Raw genomic sequence first — 24690 nt, 5'->3', positions numbered from 1 at the left:
GAATAGAGACCTACGGACAATTACTTAAAGGTATAAGGGATGGATGGCTGGTGACAGAGAGACACCTGAAGACATACAAACCATGAAGCCCAGAGCCAAAACATTCCAGTGCTTCAGATGAGAGGAGGAAAGATGATTTTTTTTCCATCATAAACTCTTAATAGTCATATTAGAGAAAATTTGGAAAATATGAGAAAAAAATGCTAACACATAACTTTACTATCTTCATATACTACTGTTGGCAATTTGGAAGATGTTTTAACGATATTATACTTCTGTGTATCTGGCTATTTTTCATTGTTCTCACAGCGGATATAGCACTTAATATTCTGCTTTTTTCACTAAATCATTATCTTTAGCATTTCCTGTGTTGCCCACAATCTTCATAACCATCATCCACCGAATCATCACTCCACTGAATAGCAATGGGATAGATTACCTTAATTATTCCCCCTGATTTTGGATCTTAAGAATGCTTCCAACTTCAGTTAACCTAACAACAATGCTATTTGGTTAGGTGGCTTTCTCCATTTAGAAGTATTTGCCAGAAAAAAAAAAAAAAAATCTTTGAAGTCAAGTTACTAGGTCACAAAAGAATACATTTTAATGGCCCATTACATATATCTTCATATAAGAAAGTGAAAAGAGCACCATTCAGGCTATACAAAGCATGAAGTAAAAAAAAAAAAAAAAAAAAAGCAAAGAGTAAGTAGACAGTAGACATAGGCTTCCACATCTATGTGCATACACAAAAGCCTACAAATTCCAGGCCAAAGAATATTAAAAAGGGCTCTCATGGAGCCATGGGAAATCTTGTTCCCTAGTAATAAAGCGTGGTATGTCCACATCACTGGAAGTGTTTGAGGTCCCTTTTATCAAGCTTTTTAAAAGCCCTACAAACTATGTACTAGCTAAGCAGCTCACACTTAATACTCTTTTTTCTTTAAAAATAATTCATTTATCATTTTTATTACTTATTTTTTTGGGGGGGGGGCAGAGGGAGTGGGGGAGAAAGAATCTTAAGCAGGCCTCTATGCCCAGTACAGAGCCTAATGCAGGGCTGGACCTTGTGACCCTGAGATCATGATCTGAGCTGAAATCAAGAGTAAGAGGCTTAATCACCTGAGCCACCCAGATGCCCCTACACTTAATACTCTTGAAGGAACAAGAGATGTTATTTAAAACTTAGGAAACAGGTAAAGAGTGCTTAGTTAAATGGCTGGGAAGAAGGGGACATTATGTTTTTGTTCTCTGCAACCACGTGACCTTGAGATAAACATGAAGTCTGTAAACAGGCATGGAGATCAGTAAGAGATGGACTATTGCAACATTTCCCCTCCAGAATCCACAGCTGGGGAACAAGACAATATCGTAAGTAAAAAATGGTACATCTGTAAGTCTCAGGGAACCCAACAAAATACAACGGCATTAACCTTGTCCATCTGTTTTTTTGTTTTTTTTTTTTAAAGGTAGAAAAAGATAACTGAATAAGATTAGGGAAGTTGAGACCAAACTGTCTAGGTACCTAGTATCACCCTACGTCCAAATTTACCTTTACCCATGTTCATAAATCACATGAAAATCAACACTGCTATTCTGAAAGTTACTCGATATTGGAGGCTCCTTTTAAAAATTCAATTCCAAGTCCTCTTCTTTTTAAGAACTAACTTAAGTCATACAAAACACAATTTGAGAAGTTCTGACAAATGTACGACACCCATGTAACCACCAGCACAATAAAGAAGCAATGCTTTCTTCACCCCAGAATGTTCCTTGGTGCCCTTGTCAGTCCCTGCCTTCTCCATCCCAGCCCAAGGCAACCACTGATCTGCTTTCATCCACTAAAGACCAGCTTTCTCTCTTCTAGAACTTTATATAAATAAAATCAGGGTGGCTCAGCGGTTTAGCACCTGCCTTTGGCCCAGGGCGTGATCTTGGAGTCCCGGGATCGAGTCCCACGTGGGGCTCCCTGCATGGAGCCTGCTTCTCCCTCTGCCTGTGTCTCTGCCTCTCTCTCTCTGTGTCTCTCATGAATAAATAAATAAATTAAAAAAAAATCATATAGTATATTCTCTTATGTCTGGCTTCTCTCTCAGTGTAAGATATTTCAGATTAATCCATGCTGTTTATTCATTCACCAGTCAAAGGACACTTGGGTTGCTTCCAGTTTTTGGTGATCAGCAACATTTATATGTGTGTATTTTTGTGCATTTAAGTTTTAATTTTCTTGGGTGAATATTCAGGAGTGAAATACATTCTTAAATAGTAAACATATATTTAAGATAATTATTCATAAGAAATGCAGTTATTTTATTTTGGTCACACCACCGGGTATAGGGTGGTATACTCACTGTGGTATTAATCTTTTCCTTTAAGGAGCATGTTTTCATGTGTTCACTGGCCATTTGAATATCTTTTACTGTTAAGTGTCTCTTCAATCTTTTGCTTCTCTTTCATTGGGCTGTCTCATTATGGAGTTTAAGGGTTCTTTGTATACTCTGGATAAAAACCTTTTTTCATATATACATATGGAGAATATTTTCTCAGTCTATGGCTTGCTTCTTCATTTTTCCAATGGTATCTTTTGAAAAGGCTAAGCTTTTATTTTTATGAGGTTTAGTTGATCACTTTTTCTTTTCTGTGTGCCTTTTGTGCCTTACCCAAGAAATCTTTTTTATCTTTTTTTTTTCGTTTTTTAAGATTTTATTTATATATTCATGAGACAGAGAGGCAGAGACACAGGCAGAGGGAGAAGCAGGCTCCATGCAGGGAGCCTGATATGGGACTCGATCCCGGGACTCCAGGATCACACCCTGGGTTGAAGGCAGGCGCCAAACCACTGAGCCACCGGGGCTGCCCCTTACCCAAGAAATCTTTGCTGAGTCTAAATTCATGAAGATTTTCTCCTTTATTTTCCTTTACTCATTTTATAATTTTTGCTTCTATGTTTTGGTACATAATCCTTTTTGAGCTAAAAGGATTTGAGCTAAAAAACTTCATTTTTATATGAAGTAAAAATCAAGATTCTTATTTTTTAATTTTTTTTAAAGATTTTTAATTTATTTACTCATGAGAATACACAGAGAGGAGGGAGAGAGAGGCAGAAGGAGAAGCAGGCTCCTTGCAAGGAGCCCGATGTGGGACTTGATCCCAGGTCTCCAGGATCACACCCTGGGCCGAAGGCGGCACTAAACCACTGAGCCACCGGGCTGCCCAAGATTTTTATTTCCAAATGGATAACTAGTTGTTCCAGTAACATTTGTTGGGAAAAAACCTATCGAAGTAATTCTCTACTGAATTACTTTGGCATATTTGTTGGAGACCAATCGGCCATTTATGTGCGGGTCTAATTCTGAAATATTTATTCTGTTCTATTGAACTATATATCTACACTATCTACATTTAGTATAACTTCATAGTAAGTCTTGAAAGTAGGTAATGTAAGTCCTACAACTTTGTTCTTTTTCAACATTGTTTTGGCTATTCCAGATCTTTCGCATATTCACATACATTTCAGAATTAGCTTGTCAATTTTTTTTTTTCTTTTTAAGCCATCTGGAATTTGGGTTGGGAATATATTGAATCTATAGATCAATTCAGGGAAAATTAACATCTTTAAAATATTGAGTCTTCCAATCCAAAACATGGAATATCTTTCCATTTGTTTAAGTCTTTTAAATTTTTTCTCAGAAATACTTTATAGTTTTTGGTATACAAATCTTACATATATTTTGTTAAATTTATTCTTAAATATTTTGTGTTTTGTATGCTATTTTAAATGGCACTTAAAATTTTTCATTTTCAACTGCTTATCACTAGCATTTAGAAATATATTTGACTCATACACTGACCTTATCCTGCATGCTTGCTAAATTCATTTATGATATTCCTTAGGATTTTCCATATATATATGACTATGTCTGAATAAAAGCAATTTTACTTCCTCCTTTCTAATATTTAGGGTTTTTCTTTTCCTTGTTTAAGCGAACTGGTTAGAACCACCAGTACAATGCTGAATAGAAATGGGAAGAGCAGACATTCTTTTTTTGGTTCTCATTCTGAGAGGAATAGCATTCTATTCTTTCACCATTAAGTAAGATATTAGCTGTGGGTTTCTTCTTGATGCTCTAGATCACAATGAGTTACCTAGTTTGTGAAGAGCTCTTAATCACGATAGGTGGATTTTTCCTAAAATAGTTTTTTTGTATGTTTCAATACAATTTTTCTTTTTTAGTCTGTTGACATGGTAAACTAGACTGATGGATTTTCAAATATTTAGCCAATCTGTAGTCATTTTGTCATGCTGTATTAGTCTTTTTATACACTTGATTAATTTGTTAATATTTTATTTAAGATTTTTCATTTCTATATATGAGGTATATTGGCCAGTAGTTTTCTTGTAAATTTTTCATTTGGTTTTCATGTCAGAGTAATGCTAACCTCAGAAAGCTGGATGGGAGGTGTTTCTTTCCCTTTTCTTTTTTTCCCCGTTATTTTCTCAAAAAGTTAGCGTAAGATGGTATCTGTTCTCCCTTAAATGCAAGAAAGAATTAATGAAACTATCTGGAACTGGAATTTTCTCTGTGGGAAAGTTTTAATTATAAATTCAAATTTACTTAATAGTGCTATTTTTCCATTTTCTGTCTTATTGTGTAACTGTCTAATTTGTATATTTCAAATTTTGTTTATTTTACCTAATTTATCAAAACATTTTTTTAAAAGATTTTATTTATTTATTCATGAGAGACAGAGAGAGGCAGAGACACAGGCAAAGGGAGAAGCAGGCTCCATGCAGGGAGCCCAATGCGGAACTCGATTCCGGGACTCCAGGATCACGCCCTGGGCCAAAGGCAGAGGCTCAACCACTGAGCCACCCAGGCGTCCCTAATTTATCAAAATTATAGGCCTCAAGTTCTTCTTCTTCTTCTTCTTCTTTTTTTTTTTTTTTTCCATGCCGCCGCCAGGCAGGAAGCAGCCCCGGACCCCCAGGCCTCAAGTTCTTTATAATTATTCCCTTATTTGCCTTTTCTCTTTCCTTTTTTTTTTTTCTTTAAATATCCTTTTTATTTTGGAATATTTTTAGACTTTTAGAAAAGTTGCAAAGACACTACTGAGAGTGTGCCCATATACTCCACACTCAGGTTGTTTCACCTAAGAGATCTTCTATTACCACAGCACATTTGTCAAAACTAAGAGTCCAACACTAGTACATTATTAACTCAATTCCAAACTTTATTGTGATTCACCAATTTTTCCATCAATGTCCTTTTCCTATCCCAGTATCCAATCCAAAATTTCACTTTGCGTTCAGTTTGTCATTTCTCTTTAGTTTCCTCTGGTCTGTGACAGTGCCTCAGTCTTTCCTAGTTTTTTTTTTTATGACCCTGACAATTTTGAAAAGTACTCATCAGGTATGTTATACAATGTCCCTCAATTTGAGTGTAATTGAAGCTTTTGTAATGATTTGACTGGATTTTTGGAAAGAACACCAGAGAGATCATGTATCCTCATCGTATCAAGGTTACGTCATAGCCACACAACATCACTGGTGACGTTAAACTTGATCACTTGGTTGAAGTAGTCTTTGACATTTGTCCATGTGAGTCACACTTTTCCCCTTTAACATACTCTATTTCTTGGAATCCCAGCCACACTCAAGTGTGTGTGTGTGTGTTGCAGGGGGTGGGGTGAGGAGGATTAAGCTCCTTCTCTTAGAGAGGGAAGTATCTATAGATATTATTGGAATTCCTCTATGAGGAAGATTTGCCTCTCAGCCCCCATCCACTCTCTTGTGGTTGGTGTTTCACTGTGTATCTTTTTCATCCTTTACCTTTTCATCCATCTGACTCTTTAAAATGAAATTCTTGTGGGCAGCATATAATTGGGTCCTGATTATTTAAGTAATTTATTACTCTCCTGTAATTAGAGTATTTAGACAACATACGTTTGATGTAATAAATCCACATGGTTGGGTAAGTCTATCATCTTGCTAACTTTTCTATTCCTTCCATCTGTGTTTGGTCCCTTTAGCTTTCCCTCTACCCCCAAATGTTTTGGATCTTTAATATTGGCCTATTAGCTACATTTTTTTCCCCCTTAGTGGCTCCTCTATGACTCACATCTTTAATTTAATAGTCTACCTTCAAATAATATACCAGTTTACAGAGAATTTAAGAATCTTAAAACAGTATACTTCCTTTCTCCATCCCCACCCTGTCTTCTGTGCTGTTGCCATACATGTTCTACCCATGTTACAACACACAATACACTGGCATTATTTTTACTTTAAATACTCAGTTGCCTTTTATAGAAACTAAACCTGAGAAGAGAAGTCTCTTATATTTACCTACATATTAACTATTTCTGGCACTCTTCCCTCCTTTATTGTTCAAGTTTCTTATGGTTTAATTTTTCTTCTTTCCGAAGAAACAAGAAATGTAGTGTGTGCGGACAATGATTTTCTGCCCCCCCCCGCCCTGCCCCCGGCCTTTTGGTCTGAACAGGTCCTAATTTTGTCTTCATTCTTAAAGGATATTTTCATCCTATTGAAGGATACAGATTTCTAGGTTGACAAAAATTTCCCTTCATTACTTTAAAAATGTCATTCCATTATCTCCTGGCTTAAGTAGCTTCTTCTAGAAGTCTTCAGTCATTACTTCTTTCTTTTATATGATGTGTCTTTTTTTCTCCAGCTAATTTTAAGCCTTCCCATTTGTCACTGGTTTTACATAGTTATCATTCTGGGCTTTTGTGTGGTTTTGTCTGGATCCACTATGCTTGTGGTATCTTGAGTTTACGATTTTCACCACAAGTTAAAAAAAGAAAGCTATAATTTTAAAATATTTTTTTCTATCTTTCCCTACCTTCCTCTCCCTCCAGGACGATATGTATTTTAGTCCTCTTGATACTGTGCTGTAGGTCCTTGAGGATCCATTAACCTTTTCCTGTCTTTTCCTTTCCCTGCTTCATACTGGCTACTTTTTATAGCTATGTTTTCAAGTTCACTGATCTTTTATGTGGTGGTGTCTAATATCCTCTTAATCCTATCAGTGAAATTTTGATTCCAGGTTTTGTTATTGTTTTTTAATCTGAGCACCAGTTACTGGTATTGGATAAGAACTCATCGCACTGAACGTCAATGTTAGGTGTACTTTGTGTATTTAAACTTCAATAAAAACATATTGCTGCTCAGAATTTGAATGTTTCCTTGACTGTGTGAGCTCCATCCTACACATGGGCAGGTCAGTCTTCAGCACACTAGTCAAGAGGACCTAATTCAGATTTCCGGAGCTCTTTGGATGAGTAGCTTCCAGTCTGGTACTCTGACCCACAAATCTAAACCACCTCTCCCTCAGATCTCTGACCCTTCAACTCAGTAAGACTGCTGTGCTTTGTCGGGGATCCCCCTCCTGGCACCATGGTCAAGAAATGCCTCAAGGCAAAAAGCCAGGGGGATGGTAGGCCTTACCTCACATGCTTCCTTTCTCTCAGGAATCAAAGTCCTGAACTGCCTGTTGTCTAACATGTGAAAACTGTTGTTTTTATATTTGTCTAGAGTTCTAGTTGTTAATAGTGGGAGGATAAAGCCAGTTCCAATTATTCCATGGCTAGACACAGAACAAAGACCTCTTTTAATAAAATTTCCAGCATGGATGCCATGTTTTGCAAGATTTCATCTACCAAAATAACCCAATCCATATGTCCCTTCCACTCTTCCATCTATCTATTCAGTGGCTGCTACATCTCTGTGAAACAAAGATGAATAAAACTTAATTCCTGCCCTCACAGAACTCACAATTTAAAGGGAAAGGAAGAAATGTGTAATAAACTATATTCCTGGGTGATAAGTAAAATTACACAATCAATACAAGGAGCTCTGAAGACACAGAGATAGAGTTAAATTACTTGGAGAGGTAAGAGAAGGGCTTGTATTTATTTATTTACTATTTTTAAAGTAGGCTACACACCCAACGTGGGATATGAACTCATGATCCTGATATTAAGAGCTACATGCTCTACTGACTGAGCCCGCCAGATGGCCCAGGGAAGGTTTTAACAGCTTCACATTTAGAGTAAGTTTTAAAGAATGAGTAAGAGACTGATTGGTAGGATAGGATATTTGGGAAAAAAGAAACACTGCATGCAAAGTTTGAAGCTATAAAATAATATGCGAGGTTTGGAGAACTAGTAACAGTTCTACATGCCTATAATATAGGGTTTGGAGCTGGGAGGGTAATGAGCTAAAGCTATGGAAAACAATAGGAGGGTCAGAACATGAAGGCAGACACTGAATGCAATGCTCATCATCATTTACATCCATAAATCATTACAACTACCACCCATGATACTCACAGGATATATGTTTTACATATATTACACACACTACATTCAATTCCCACAACAACCTATGAGGAAACTAAGGCTCAGAGAGCTTAAGTAATTTTGACTGAGATCACAAGGCTAATAAGTGAAGAAGCCGGGATTTAAACACACATCTGTCTGATTTCAAAGTCAACAAAAGGAATTTGCCTCTAAGCTATAGGCACTGGGAAGTTTGGGGAGGATATTTTGTCTTTCAAAAAAAAAAATTTTTTTTTTTTTTTAGTTCTTTAATTATGTTCGTTGATGGAGTGGTTTTAAGAGGGAAACATAGTTAGGTTTATTGTTGGAAAGGTCGCTCTGGTGCAAGAGGAGGAAGGGCTGGAGACGAAAGACCAAGTTGGGAGGCTGCTGCTAATAGTGCAGGAGAAAAATAAGAGCCTGGATTAGGTGGGTGTAAGGAAGATAGAATACACGATCTGACAAACAGTTTAAGAAGCAGAATCTATCAGATGCCATAAACAAGCAGCTCTAAGAAAGGGGAAATTGTGAGGTCAACTGTGGATATGATGATACCCTCAAGGTACCTGGCCCTGTGCTGAATGCAGGGGACACGAAGATGCACAGGACATGACTTCTTCTCTCAAGTTCACACAGCCTTAGAGAATCAAATCTCTGCATTCCACCGAAACACAAATATCTTACAGACCACATTCCCTCTCCATTACTGTATCTTTGGAGTTTTTAATGGTTCTAGAGTCCCATGCTAGAATACCACTGAAGAACCGTCTCAACCCTGCCTCAAACCAATTTGCAAATGAACAGGTCCTTTTTATGCAGGCTGAGGTCTGTTAAGGAACTAACGTCCTCCAACTCTGGCTATAAATACTAACAATGACTTTATTAAGAACAAATGCAGGTACCATTTATTGAACACTAACAACGCGTGAGCACTGCCCCAAGCATTTGAGGAACATAATCATCTCATTTATTTGCTACAGCAATCCTCAACACAGGGCTCATACCCTTCCTTCCAAAATGGGGGACTGAGCTCAGAAAAAAATAACTTGCCCCTCATTCCTTTGGTTTACTGAGACCACTTTATTGATCATTTAAAAAGCATCTTGAGGGGGATGCCTGGGTGGCTCAGGCAGTTAAGCGGTTCAACTCTTGATTCAGCTCAGGTCAAGATCTCAGGGTTGTGAAACTGAGCTCCACATCAGGCTCTGTGCTGGACATGCAGCCTGCTTAAGATCCCCCCCCCTTTTCCCTCTCTCTCACCCCCTTGCATATGTATGCTCGCACCTGGGTGCATACTCTTTCCCTCTAAAAAAAAAAAAAAATTAAAAAGCATCTTTGTGCCATCTTCAGGAAGCCTCTATTACCTGTCTCCTAAATTTTGTCATCCCCAGGCCCTTCTGTGCCTGATTCCTACTTTCCTTGTGGCCTCTATTATGCTATATCATGATATAGATGTAATTTACATATCCATTTCCCTCTACTTTGCTCTTTGAAGGAAAGGACTAGATCTGCTTCATCTTTGCTGCTTAATGCCCAATGGTGGGTCAGAGCACTGCAGATGGGACCAGTCTACCTACTCCATGGTTTCTTAGCCACCAGTTACTCATCCTGGGCTGCCCCGGGGCTCCTGGCCATTCCTAGACTCTCTTACCAAATTCACTTGGGAGCTTTGGGTCCATACCTCTGGTTCTCATGGCTTAAAGGAAAAGCTCTTCCACCTAAAGGGAACCAGGGTGGAAACTACATATTCTTTGGACCAGTAGAACTAAAACTACGGTCAGTAGGCCCTAAGATCCCAAGCCCATACCATGTCCTGACATGAGCAGTAAGCCTCACAGTATCTGGTCCTTTCATTTTCCCTGCGTTTGCCATCTCTCTGCCTCAGAAGGGAGGGCACTGTACAAGAAGAGGAGGCAGACCGGGCTTTGGTGTTGTTGAATCTCAGCTCTGCCTCAGCCGGCCGTATGGTCATGTGCTCTTGGAGGCCTTTTCCGCCCCTGCAATAGGGAGAGGAGAAAGCACCTACTCCATTGGGCTCTGATGCTTACTGAATGTGATCCCTGAATGCAGCAGGCCCCTCAAGAGGCAATGGAGCCTGGTGGCTCTCTGGAGTTGGGTTTGCCTCCTGGCTCCTCTTCTTTCTAGCTCTGAGCGTGAAGTGGGAATTAGGAAAATACCTTCCTCACAGCCGTGTGAAGAGGAAATGAGAGGCCAATAATGAGCTCTTAGTACAGTGCTCAGCTTGGAGGAAGCCAGTTAATGGCAGCCATTGTTTAATTAGGCTACAAATGGGAACATCTTTATATAGCACAAATGACTCCCCCAAATCTTATACTGAGTTAAAAGTGGACGGGTTTGAAATCCCATTGCAAACCATTTATCAACAAACAGCAACCTCTTCCAGATAGCTAACCCCAAACTGCCGCGGGGACTCCTGGCAGTAGTGGAGCTCCACCTGCCATGGCAGAAACGCAGCAACACAGACTCCATTCCACGTCAGTACACAGGGCCGGCAACATCTACTCCTTTCAGTTTGGAAGTCAGGATAACTTGATAGATCTTCTAGCAACAGAGCCATGGAGGTCAAACCAGAAACATCAAAACCATATTTCCCAGTGAGCCCCAATCCTCCTCATTCATATCGACAAGGGGGAGACTGGGTCTACTTCAAACAGCTGTCCAGGAGGCAGCCCGAGTAGCAATACTGAGACTGGTGTGTGGTCAGGTGTTCACGCGGCAAATGTGGCAGCCACTTGCTTTTGCTAAAGGATCTAGGCCGCTATGCGGCTAGATCCAGGGTAACAAAGATTTATGGGACATGGAGCCATCTTCAGAGAATTGTCGGCAGATACCACATGGGAAAACAGCTGCTTGATGATGGTCCAGAAGAGAAATGTAGATGTGGAGTGCCCCACATCATTCACATGGAAAGCCTCCCGGAACCCCTGCAGTGGGAAGCCCCGGGGAAGCTGTCTGAGTCTCTGGACATGGAAATGTGCTGGAGAGGGATGGCAAGACACCCCGGCTCCCACAGAAAGAGGAGCTGACTAGACCCTGGAATTGCTTCTCAGCCCTCCAGATGCAAGTTATAAGCGCAAAAAAAAAGACTAAAAAAATGAACCACCCTCCAGCTTTCTTCACTAAGGCAAAGAGGGCAGAGACAGCAGATAGAAACCGCAGTTCTGAGACCACAGGACAACCACAGCCACCTCCTCTCTTCTCCCTTCTCTAAAATCACATCCATGTCCCCTCCCCCATCTCACAGGAGTCACAACTCAAGAGCTCATTACCCACCACATCATTTGGGAGGCTCTGGAGGTCATCGAAGGGAGTTTCCAGGGTGTTGGTGTCCACGTTGAGGATCACGACATCATCCAGGGCCATGTTTCTGACTTTCTGCGAAGAAAAAAATTCCAAAAGAAAAAAAAAATCACTGAAGCACCATGAGGCTACAGATACTTCTACTGGCCCTCTCTGGGAAAGGGGCATAAGGAAGAACAGTGACAGAGGTTCATTCTGTGGCAGGCCCAGTGCTAGGTGGTTCACATTTCTTACATGTCTTCACATTTCTTTAACTGTCACAAAAACTCTATGAGCTTTATAGTCATCCCCAAGTCCCAGGAATGGAAAGGGTTTCACAGAGATGAAGCTAAGTTACCATGGTCAGGTCACACAGCTAGGAAAAGAGATCGTCACACTCCAATGTTATTTTTTTCTTATATTTTCCTTTTTTTTAAACAGTAGAAGCAGCAGTCCAAAGTTCAGCGAGGCCCTTATGACACCCATTTTCAATCCATCTCCTCTCATGTACCAAAAGCTATTTTGCCCATCTCTCTTTTGGACCTTGTCATTGTTGGGTATGGAATATGGTGTATGGCCAACGTTAACATGTTAACATTGCCCTTAAACATTAAGTAAGAAGGTCACACTTTCAGTTTGGTCCCATTTTCCATAGAAAAACCCAGCTAGTGAATCAAAGCTCAGAGGCTTTGGCCATGTGTCATCATTCTACTGGCACTGTAATGGAGAGAGTAAGAGAGATGTGCTTACTGGGTGCACATGTCTGTGTGGGGAGGAAGGGATACATAGATAATAGAGAAAGGAAGAGTCCACCATCTGGGAACAACTCTCCAAAGTCTGTAGAAGTATGAGTAGCCAGAGTTTTTAATTTTTTTTTTTTTAATTTTATTTATTTTATGATAGTCATCAGAGAGAGAGAGAGAGAGGCAGAGACACAGGCAGAGGGAGAAGCAGGCTCCATGCACCGGGAGCCCGATGTGGGATTCGATCCTGGGTCTCCAGGTCGCGCCCTGGGCCAAAGGCAGGCGCCAAACCGCTGCGCCACCCAGGGATCCCGAGTTTTTAATTTTTAATCACACTATTCACCCACTACTGGAATCCACCTCCATTTTTCTCCTGCTCACCCACCACTCCCAACCTCATTCAGACCCTCTTCTCCTCTCAAATACCAAAGCTCGTTCCTTTAGAGTCTAGAACTTCAGAACTGTTATTTTTATCCCAGTTGACCCCAGATAATTAGAAAGACCTTACAATTTGTGGTCAAAACTGGAATACTTGTGGGTGTGAAAGACAACATACTATGCCAGGGCAAAAGACATACAGTGAGACATATGATCACCTTCCATATATAAGGGATCAATTTTAGCTGCCCTCTGAGGTGCTGCATATGACCGTACAGATGTGCACTGCCCAAGGACACCCAGCCATCCAGATGGGGCTGAGATCTGCTAAGCCACATGCCTGGGTCAAGGGTGGTGACGGTGGGAGGAAGGAGATGCCTTTTCCTGATTCATCTAAGAGAAGTGGATAGCCAGCCTAGAGTTGTGGCTGGATCATTCTGATGGTTGCTAAAGCCAATGTCCTGGAAATACACAATTATAATATAGAAAAATATAATATAAACTAGAAGCCTACTGGTGTTTTGTACTGTGTCTCATTTCATTCTTACCAAATCTGCAAACTGCATGTTATTACACTCATTTTATATACCTAGAGAAAAAGGAAGCTCAGAGAGGTGAGGTAAGGGGCAGAGGTAACAGCACTGGCCGCCTCTACAGCCATGTTCCCACGGCATCGCACCATCAGCCTCCTTGTCATCAGACACTCTCAGTGAGACTGACCTCCACATAGCCCTTGTCACTGAGCCCCAGCACCGCTCTGCCTGCCTGCTTTCCTCTGTTGGCGTGTGGGCTCCTTCAGGGGCTCACCCGTTTGGCTCTCCACTGCATGATAACCAGCACCCGACAAAATGATAGGCACTTGGTAAGGGCTTAGTAATACTGGCTGATGCTTGTTCTCTCAAACGGCAGTCTCTAGGACAAAACATTTTGCAATTCCTCCCAGCAGGAAGGAGGAGCTGAGCTGGCCATAAGCCTCCTATGGTTGAAATGGTCCCAGGTGGCAGATTCCTGGGTCCCTCCCACTGAACACACCTAGGAGCTTCAAACTCCTCTTGTTACTGAGTTTTCCAAGCCACCAGGGGCTGGCCCACAAACCTCTCAACCCCTTCATCAACATTTCTTAAGTGCTCACTATGGGCTGAGAGCTGCACAGAAGGGATAAGGTTGCCTCCTTACAAGCGTATTTTGTCCTCCAAACCCCAACACTCACATTAATGGGCTGCCTTATTTACAGGGTAAAAAGCTATCAGCAAGTAGCCTCAATCATAATACAGATCACTCGTGTTTCACAAAGCACAATCCCTACTTTTCAGATGAGATCCGTAAGACTCCTGGTGAACTAACTGTCCAGGGCTCTTTTGCTGCCTCACGTCTCAGCCCAGTCAGTTAAACACTTAGCAGTGTGCTGGCAGAAGTCACACAAACAGACTTAACAACTATCCTTGTCACTCACATCACCAGGCAGAGTTCACATAGATCCTTTCAGATTCAACCACTTAGCTGGAGACTAAGTATCATCATTCCCATTGCAGGAATAAGACACAGGCTCGGAGAGGTGAAGTGGCTCCCCTCAGGTTACGTGGCTACTCTTCGGTGACTCTGTGAAACTGGTAAGATAACTGCGACCACCACCATCCTTACCCCCTATCCCCTGGGCTGCTGTGAAGAGGAGAGAAGCGACAGGCACCCAGTGCGAGACACACAGGATTTATAAACAGTAGCTATTATTTTTACTTTTATAATTCACACATCAGCCACAGCAAGTCTGAAAGCTGCAGTACCAATGGCCAAAGGGCAAAAGCCCTCTGGCCCCTTCTCAGTAGCTAATGGGCTCTCGCCTCAAAAGCCGAGACACCAGAGATGGAAGTGGAGAAGGGGCCATAAGGAACACCATAACTCAGCAGGGGGCTCCAGGACTGGACGGCCGCTGCACCCCAGAGTTGCCTATTCTGCCTCGGCTGACCTTCTAAATAGCCCCAAACAGGAGGGCAGGGGGCCTGGCCACTGGAGAGAAGCCTCAGAGGCTGAAAGGCCCAGTGAGAGGGATGTTGATTCTGGACCAGAATCGGGTGTTGTTTCTGTGTTCCCAGTGAGGCCCCAGCAGCACAGACCAGCCCTTGTGGGCTCTCCATGGCCTGGGCTGGAACAGGCTTTTGATTTCTTCCCACTCCTGGCTGGAGGACTTGCCGGTTAAGCTGCGTGGAGTGTTTACTTTTTCAACAATGGTAGCAGGCTGAAGAAGAGGAAAAAACCTGGCCCTTTTTTTCTGACTTAGCAGGCCAGGGTCCCCTTAGTAACCGAAATGCCAAAGCACCAGGCTCCAGGCAGGAGCTGGGGCGGCACAGTTTCCTCTTATAGGACAATGCTGCCCTCCTGGCAGCAAGGCCTCTTCCAAAGGGGCTGGCGGAGACTCAAGCGCCTTCTTGAAGCTCAGTGTTCCCAAGGAGAGAATCGGAGGCCAGCTCGGCCGGATGGTGCCTGATCCCTGAAAGGCTTGAGGAAACAGAGGCAACGAAGAAAGGCCAATCAGCCTCCCCCAAAAACAAAAGCCCAACCCCACAAAAGCCTTCCAATGCGGGGGTGGCGGTGGGAGGTGTTGGTGGAGGAGGAAGCTGGACCATGACTGAGTGCCAGCTCATTTAATCGCAACCACACTACGAGGGAGACAGGACCATCCCCGTGGGTAGGGATGAGAAAATAAGGCCTCAGATGTCGAACAGGCTGCCTCAAATCACATCACTAGTGAAGAGCAGAGCTGACTTGTGAACCCGCTCTGACTCAAAAGCCCAACTATTTCTGAAGACATCCCAAATCCAATTGCTCAGACCTGAGAACAAATACCTGTAGGCATGAAGCTATACGAACCCTCTCGGGGCCAGCTTTCTCTTCCACAAAGTAACACTTGCCTTTTGTATCCTAAAAATCACATATGCCTGTTAAAAATAAAAAAAAGGGATGGACAAAAAATTCAAAGAAAGAAATTATAGTTATTTTCATCCCTCCGTCTGGAGACAGTGTTTTGATGTTTCCCTCCATAACCTTGCAACCCCAATCCCTACTTTTTAAAATACAGTTGAAATAATTCTTAATATTTCTTTCTGATTTCCTCATTTATTACAATATACAAATGCTCCATTTCATTAAAAACTTTGTAAAGGTCATTACTAATCGCCACAAAGTGTTCCATTTCATGGAAACAAACTTAACTGAGCCCATCCTGTTGGCTGTTATTTCCAGTTTTAAAGAAATTTTTTATATATAATATTGTCATGAAATTTGTAGGCATAAAGCCTTGTTCTTTAGGATGGATTCCTAGAAGTGGAATTTACTTTCCACTTCTTAAAAAGTGTCCCTCTCAAATTCGACTTTGAGGGAGATATCTTTACTTCCAATTATTTTAAAGTCATTTTATCCACAGCTTGTGTTTCCTACTCTAAGTGAAGAAAAATCAGCAAAGACACGAGCAGATGTCAAAATAGTCCTCCAAAAACCCTACCCAATTAAAACACTTACTAGTACCGCAGCACACCGAGACAGCTCTCCGGTAGCTTGTCCCACCAACACATTCCCTCTCATTTTAGTTACAACATATGCCAAAGCTCCTGCCAGCTGCAAACCCTCCCCCCACCAGACTCTATAGGCTTTTTCTCAGAATGAATAAAAAAAAAAAAAAAATACTGACATGCACACCGACTTTCCAAATGGCATTTCTTGCACAGAGAAACACACAAAAATGGCATCTTCCCATAAATATTGTTAATCAAAAATGTCTTTTCTCTTTATGCTTTGTCACAGGCAGACTTTAGCCTGACCCCAGCCTTTCAGGACAGGGAAGGGAAGCATCGTTGTATGGGGGTGGTCAGGGCAGCTGAGAGGTTATGGGCTCGAATACAGGCTTCTTCACCTAAGATTTGCACCCCTTCTCCCACCTTGAGTGCTGCTTTAAGGCAATTTGCTCAACCTCATAAATCCTCCAGATTTTCACCTATGAAATGGGGATCAAGACAGTACCCCCTCACAGAGTTGCTGTGAGGATAAGCTAAGCAAACCTATGTAGAGTTAGCATGATGCCCAGGACACACTCACAGACACTGAACCAACAGTGGCTCTCCTGCTTGCCTGTCTGTCCCCTCTCCTTTGATGGTTCCTGAGAACTCAGCCAGGTTTAGCCAACCTTACTTCAGGAGGCCTCAGCTAAGTCTGCCTCTCCTTGTGCTCCCCTGTCCTTCCCACAACCAGAATAACATGCCAACTGAGAGTTATTTCTTTAGGTATTTGATTCCTCCCCTAGTCTGTGGGCTTCTTGGGGGTAGTAAGACCTATCTCTGTACCATGAGCTCCTAACCCCAACACCTGGCTCACAGTTGGCAATTCCTGAATGAATGAATGAATGAATGAATGAATGGAGAGGCAGTAGAGCTGGGAGGTAAAGAGCACAGGATCTGGAAGCCAGTCTGTGAGTTCTAACACTTACCAGGTGTGCAAACTTGGACATTTCACTCCATCTCTCTATGCCCTACTGTTGTCCTTTATAGGGGCAGACAACAGTGCCTCCGTCACAGACTTGTGATGAGGATTAAATGGGTTAACATTTTTAAGTAGTACAGTGGTGCCTGGCACATGAGAAGCTGAATATAAGTGAGCTTTATTTTGTTAAATAAAAAAAGAACAATTTTTTGAGAGTGGGGGGAATGTTCTATCTTTATTGTGGCGGCAGTGGTTTTCATGAATGTATGCAACTATCAAAATTCATTAAATCGTATGCTTTAAACGGATGGTTTGTACATAAATTGTATCCCAACGAAGTTGATAAACACATTACTACTGTGTCCAGAACATGGAATAAAATCACAATAGATAGTAAAGAATTAACAATGCACGGATGGTAAATGAATGCCACACAGCAAGGTAATTTGTCCCTGGCACATTCAGATTTACACTGAGTTTGACTTCCTGCTTCTTTCTTTTATCTAGCCCAGGATTTTTTTTTTTTTTTTAACTTTGCTTTTTCCACTTATGCCCTCTTAGGATAAACATAAAAATCCAATGCCCCTAGAGATCCTGATATACTTCTCTACACAAAAATGGAGTCTTGAGAATCATCTACCTTTGGTGTTTCCCCTGCAACCAAGACTTTATTGAGCCTTACTTTCTAAAACTGGTCATATGAAAGCAATGAATTTCCTCCCCTAACATATAAAACAGCAACACTAGTTCAAACCACACCAATACCCATGCCGCCCCCCCCCCGCCCCACAGAAGGGGGTGACTCTGCCTGTCCAGGGAGGGGACTGGGCAGCTAATGACAAAACGGAGGACCCAGAACCAGCCCATAAGATAAAGAGCAAGGGTTTGCAATGGCAGTGTGATCCAGTGGATTCAGAGTGGTCAGAAGCATGTGATGCTCCCCTGGCTGAAGAGGCTGGGAGCTAGATGGGGAGGAAAGCTGGAGGAACAGGGGCCCAGCTCCAATATCAGTCTCCTCGGCTGAGCTCTGGGCTCCCTTTCTAGGATGGAGGTCAGTGAGGCAGCATGCACGGAGTAAATGTGCCAGCATGCAGGACATCTTTTCTATCGTCCCTCCAGTAGGATCATCATCAGGGCAGAGCCAGGAGGGTATGTTTGTCTCTGCCTCTCCAGTGCCCAGCACAGTGCCTGACACAGGACAAATGCTTATTAACTAGAGAATGAATGGAATATCGTGGCTGGATTCACTCTGCTGGGAGGCCAGCCTGGAAGCAGATGTCAACGTAAGCCCAAATAGACAACAGAAGCCCCAAGTAAGCAAAATGGAGTTTGCTCAAGGAAGTGTAATGAGAGTAAGAATAATGATGGCAATGATAATCATGTAAAATTATCATGATTAATTAGTGTAGAATTAATTCACAGTTGACACAGATAGTAAGATAGGAGTTAACACGGCAGTTAAAACTCTGGGCTCTGGCATGAAACAGCCAGATTCAAGCCTTGCCTCCACGACTGTGTAACTTCCAGTAAACTCTTTACTTCAGAGTCTCAATTTTCTTATCTATAAAATGGGGATAATACCACCTACTGCACAGCTGTATTGTGAGGGTTAAGTGATAAAATGCATGGAAAGAATTTAACACTGTACCTGACTACAGTAAGTGAGCAATAAATGGGACGCCACGGAAAGGGAGTTTCTATCCTTGTAATTTGAAAGTTATGCCAATAAAAAGGATTATGGTTCCAAGACTGTAAGAATTTAACCTGATTTTCAGACCAAAGGTAGAAGCTGTTAAGACTGCACTATTATGATTTTGTGCTATTAAAACGGAAACCACCACCAATCCAGTGTTCTTTTCCTACCTATGTCTCAGGGATAGGAGCACATTCTCTGGAGCCACACTGCCCAAGTCTAAATTCCCAACTCTGCCAGTAATAACTGTGCTCCCTTGTGCACACCTTTTAACCTCCCTGTGCCTCAGTTTCCTCATTGGTTCCATGAGATTAAAATAGTACTAACCCTTGGGATGATGGCTATCTTTGGGTCAGATGGCGAATGATTACAAAACGACACAAGAGGGGCTTTTAGGGGACTGGTAATATCTCGTTTCTCGATCTGGTGGTCACATGGGTTACTAATCTTGCTGTGCACTTAGGGTGAGTGCACTTTGCCCTAGAAATCTCATACTTCAATAGTATGTATACAAATAGTAGTATCATGGACTTCACTGGTTTGTTATGGTGATTAAATGAGTCAAAATATGTATAAACACTTGGGATAACGTTTGGTATATAATAAATGCCTGGTATTTATGATTATTATTATTATGACAAACAATGTAAGGATAATTATTTTGACAAAAAATTCACTCTAGAATGTATTTCACAGTCAGAAAATCTATCTGCAAAGGTGGACACTTCCAAGGCACATGTTACTTCTTCAATCTGTCCTGTTGCCTCTCCAGTGAAGATCAAAGCAGCAACATCATCTGAGTAGCTTCTGAGAGACCCGTGTGGTCCTGTGTCCACTTGTTTTGGGGGAACAGCAGGACTGAGTAGAAGCAGCATGAGTCAGATTGCTTGGGCTTTGGCTTTTTATCTTTCATTCTTGCTCAGAGGACCCAGGGCAGGTTATTTAAATCTAGCCTAACCTCAGTTTCTTCATCTATATAATGGGGCCATCACCACATATAACAGAGTGTTGTGAGAAGATTAACAAGGAAAAAAAAATAGAAATATTTACTTGGCACCTACATGGCCATGTTCCCTTCCATCTGCCCAGGGCACTGGCCTTGACCACAGGCTCCCTATCCCATGGCTGAGGTAGCACGTCTGAGACCAGCAACTAGACCATCAAGGAAAGGGGATAGGTCCAGACCGACTGCCAGCAAGGACATCTTATTTCAAGAGGATGCAGCACCTTCCCGCATCAGAGCATTATTATCACACTCACAAAATGCTTTGCTTTGCTTTGGTTCAAAGAAAATTTAGTCTTCAAACCTCTGTGAGAGAGGCACACTGACATGGTTGTTGCCATTAGGTCTCCCTTAAGTCTGACTTCTCAGCAGCTGTTTTAATTTTGAAAGATAGAGAATATGGCTCTTTCATCTTAATAGTGTGTTAATCCAAATTTTATGCTAAACGACTGCTGCTGGGTTCATGCATGTCCTCTTAGGCTAACTCTCCTCCTGATGGGCCAAGCCACCACTAGGTTGATGGGGCCTGCACGGGCCAGGGGTACATGCTCTGCGTCCCTCACCTTATGGACTCTTAGAACAACAACGTGATAGCTACTAGCTGGTGTGTTTCTCCCATGCCCAACTCATTAACGAGTACCATATAATGTAATCCCCACGACACTCCTGTGGAGAGAAGGAAATTGAGGATCAGAGAGGTAAAAGAGCTTTTCCAAAGTCCTCTGGCTTAGAAGCAGTGGAGCTACACAATGAACCCTGTTGAACAACACCACTCGGTTACCCAATGCATCCTATTATTCTGACATGCTGTTTCAATCAACAAACATACTGAACAACTTGTAATTTAACAGATGTTTGCTAAACACCTCCTAGAAGAATTAAGCCCTTCAGTAGTTCGTTGGTTGGCCCAGACCCCATTAAAATTCCCAGGGGGGAGGATTTTTTACAGAATATCATACCCATTTGACAGATGAAGAAACTGAGGCTAAAGAGATTAAATAGTTTGCCCCTGTTCTTACAACTGGTGTTTGTCAGAGAAAGGATCTGAATCTGGGTTCCACGTGCCGATGTTCTTTCCACTATACGGCACATACAAAATGTGCTCAAATGCATGCGCATACATATGAGCACATAACAAAGAACAGCATGGAGCTGGTGGCCTCCTAGGAAGGAAGGAAAGAGAAAAAAGAGGAAAAGTGGAAAGGACAAGAAGAGGAAAGGCAACTCTTCAGGTATTCTCAACTCTCTATTCCCTCCTGAAATCTTGGATGCACGCAGAGGGGAGAGTGACATTCTCTTTCCTTCCTTGGGCCCCAGAGGTCACGGAGCTGCCAAGCAGTTGATAAACGTCATGGTTTCTCTTTGGAGCCAGGAGTCACTGATTTGCTCCTTCCTGCTCCGCAAAATTAAAAATCTAAGCCCACCAGTTCAGAGGACCCCTGAAAATACCGCTGGAATTTCCCAGGGTGCTTTAAACAGAAACAGAAGCTTGATGAGCGAGGGAAGTGGTACCAGCCCCTCACAGGTCAGGCCAAATCCACTCCTCACAAGGTAATAAGCACTGACTCTTATTAACGAGTCCAGAGATTTTTAACCCAGGGCAGCATGGAGCTATTTCTTCAATGGGCTATTTTTCCTTTCCTGATTGTCCATGCATCGGACACACCTTCATTCATTCATTCGTTCATTTACCCATTCAGCCATGTGTCAGTCGGTCATTCACGCCACCTTGATGCTGGGGTTTAAGGCCAGCCAGCCAGAGCATGAAATGGGATCTCTGAAATGAAGAAGCCCTCGCCTGGCCTGCTTATGGGGAGTGCGTGGATAGGGAGTGGTGGGGTACACTCTAACCAAATGGCCTAAGAAAAGGCAGAGGAACATAAAGTGGGAGAGAATATCTCCATTCATATGGAACTTGAACAACTGCCTCTGCTGGATGATGCAGGGCCTAAGGTCAGAAAGGCCCCCAGGGTGGTGTCCTAGCTTTTTCACGCACTAGCCAGGCAATTCCAGGCAAGGCACTTTACCTTCTCAGTCTTCAGTTGTCTTCTCTGTGAAATGGGAGCCACCATCCTTACCTTCAGGATTGTTGAGAAGATGAAAGATTAAGTAGGGCATGTGTTTCCTAGGGGGGCCGGCTGTACGGCACATCAGCCAGTGCCAACAACCTCGATGAGAGCCTGGTTCTGCTGGCTCTCCCAGCAGCTCACTGTACAAGTCCACCCTTGTGGTGGTGGTGTCCTGCCTCAGGCTGAAGCACCTTCTTCATGCTGGAGACTCAGTTTCCTCATGTGTAACAAGAAGACAAGGAAGGTCTGTTGTAAAGCATAAATGAGAGATGGAGTGGTGGAGCCCTCGGTGAGATGTGAAGATGGCCCAGACCTAGATCAGTATGATTATCTTTATTGCACAAGGCCATGCTCTTCTGTAAAACCTTCCTGATTACTCTTATTCCACAGCAAGTTGCCTTCTCAAAATCCTAAGTGCCCAGCATAATGGACCATATATGATCAGGCCCTCAAAAAAACCAAAATAAAATAAAATAAATAAAACCGAATAAAAAACCAAATAAAACCAATAAAAAAACCAAAGTAAAATAAAACAAAACACGCAAAAAAAAAAAAAAAAAAAAACCACAACTTGTTTAGTGATGTTTCCAGCTGTTTCATGTATCCTTGTCACTTTTCCTTTAAAATGACTGTTTTAACCTTACTATATTCACAGATACTACAATAACATTATTGTCATCTATAAAGTACTACAGGGTTTTTAAATACTTTTATTTTAAAATACATCATCTGATCTTCAAAGCAACCTGATGGAACAGGCATTATTATCCCCTTTTTACAGAAGAGAAGCCTGAAGCTCTTGTCCCAGGTCCCAGTGTAGTAACATAGCTAGGACTTGAGCTTGGGACTTCCCGACCCCAAAGCCTGGGGGTCTCCTTCTCCTGTCTGTGTAGTCCTTTTACATTCTCAGCTTAGCAAATACCAAGGACAGTGACTAGGTCACAGATTTATTTTGTAACCTCTGGATAGGCTTATCAGAGGCCAGACACCTAACAGCAAACAGACCCTCAAAGCTGGATCAGTATATTTTTCCTTTGTATGTACTAAAGCACTTCACACAATGAAACAATTAGGTTTGAATTTGGATTCTGCAATTATTAGCTATGTGACCCTGGACAAGTTACTTAACCTCTCTGGGCCCAAATCTCATCATCTGTAAAACAGGGCCACCACTACTGGAGTACTGCCTAGTCAAAATTAAATAATGTGTGTAATGTGGCTGGCAGTATTTCAAAAACAGTATCCATCCACTTTGAAACGATGAAACTGGAATTTAAGGATTTCACTGGGGGTTTAAGGGGATCTTGATTCCCTAGTCCCGAAATGGTTTGGGGGTCACCCTCCATAAATAGGGCCTCATTCCTCCCACACAACTGCCACTTACCATCATTCATGCATCACTAGGCACAGAAAACCCGGACTCCTATCTCCACCTGCCTTTTATTTGAAATGTCAATTTTTAAAGAGTGGAGAGGTTGGAAACCCAATTTAACAAGCACGCTGAAACATTGTTTATTGCCCCCATAAACATGGCTTAGTGAGAATTACGGACTTAATCAGAGTGAACTTATCTCCCGGTGAAAAGGAACACTTTAAATTTCAGAAATGGCACCTTCACTGTGAAAATCTCTTAACTTTTCAAACAAACTACAGGGGGTCTTAAACATATGGGCAGTAAAGGGGCAGCGATTACTGTGATTTGTCTTGCCCAAGAGCCAAGGAGCCCTAAAGGTCCATAACAACTTTAAGATCTAGGAAAAGTGTTTGGAAAATCATATTCAGGAGACATGTCTATAAAAACACCCAAAAGGTCTGCTGAGTGGGAAGTAGCATCTATATAGTGGCTTGGGCGGCCCAAGAGGATGGGCCCTGAAATCCTCAGAACGGACTATTTAATAAAGCAGCAGCACCAAGAAAGCACACCTTTCCACTTCTGTGTAAGATTAAGCATTTAGCAATATGTAATATTTTGGTGACCTGCTTTTCAGAAAAGAGGTGTTACATAAACCACAAAGGCTGCTAAATGGTTTGTGTGTTTTTTTTTAAAAAAAAAAACTATTCCAAAGGATGAGATTCTGTGAACCCCAACTTCCCAATGTGAAGCTTCATTAGGGCTCCTCTGATCATTCCAGGAAAGGTTTTCATAAGGACACCCCATTTTGCAGAGAATGTATCAGCCTGGCTGCCAGAGGCAGGAAAGGCAACAGATATAAAATTTTATTATTTCAATGCCCCTAGTAGCAGCCAGGAGGACTTAATGAAATCGCCAAGATTTACAATCTGAAATAGCTATTGCACAGACAGATATGGTTAAGGGAGCTGCGCCCTCTGACCTTTCAACCCTTTGATCCTGGCACAGCAGGTGGCCTGGAGCCCCCTCCTGGGCATCTTCCCTCTCTTCCGAAACTGCCGAACCTTGATGTGCAATAAGCCTGACCCTACACAGGTGACTCTCACAGTGCTTATCACCAGCAGCTGCTGCTAATGGAACGGCCCAAATCACTTGGCCTCGAGATTCTAACTCAGATGGGGGAAGAGGACTCTGCTGTGCAGTGTCCAAATGGTGCCGAAATGATGCTCAATAATTCAGCCCAAGTCCAGGGGTTTGGCAATGTTTAACGATGTCATTACAAAAAAGCTGTCCTAGAAATGGAACTCTGTCTCCTCCGATTTATACTTTGAGTTGGGGGGGAAAAA

At 42.2% G+C, this 24690-nt stretch overlaps 1 protein-coding gene across 15 annotated transcripts in view; it reads right to left on the bottom strand.

The window, feature by feature from the left end:
• Positions 1-24690, bottom strand: part of DENND1A (DENN domain containing 1A) — a 509324-nt gene that overhangs the window by 171759 nt on the left and 312875 nt on the right. For all 15 annotated transcript variants that reach the window (XM_038549421.1, XM_038549408.1, XM_038549417.1 and 12 more), the window contains one exon: positions 11635-11736. In XM_038549421.1, the coding sequence (XP_038405349.1) occupies positions 11635-11736 (102 nt within the window). The remainder of the gene's footprint in view (positions 1-11634; positions 11737-24690) is intronic.

The sequence above is a fragment of the Canis lupus genome, chromosome 9, assembly GCF_011100685.1.
Source record: "Canis lupus familiaris isolate Mischka breed German Shepherd chromosome 9, alternate assembly UU_Cfam_GSD_1.0, whole genome shotgun sequence".
Classification (NCBI taxonomy): Eukaryota; Metazoa; Chordata; class Mammalia; order Carnivora; family Canidae; genus Canis; species Canis lupus.
The sequence above is the reverse complement of the archived record's forward strand: the minus strand, read 5'-3'. Positions and strand labels throughout refer to the sequence as shown.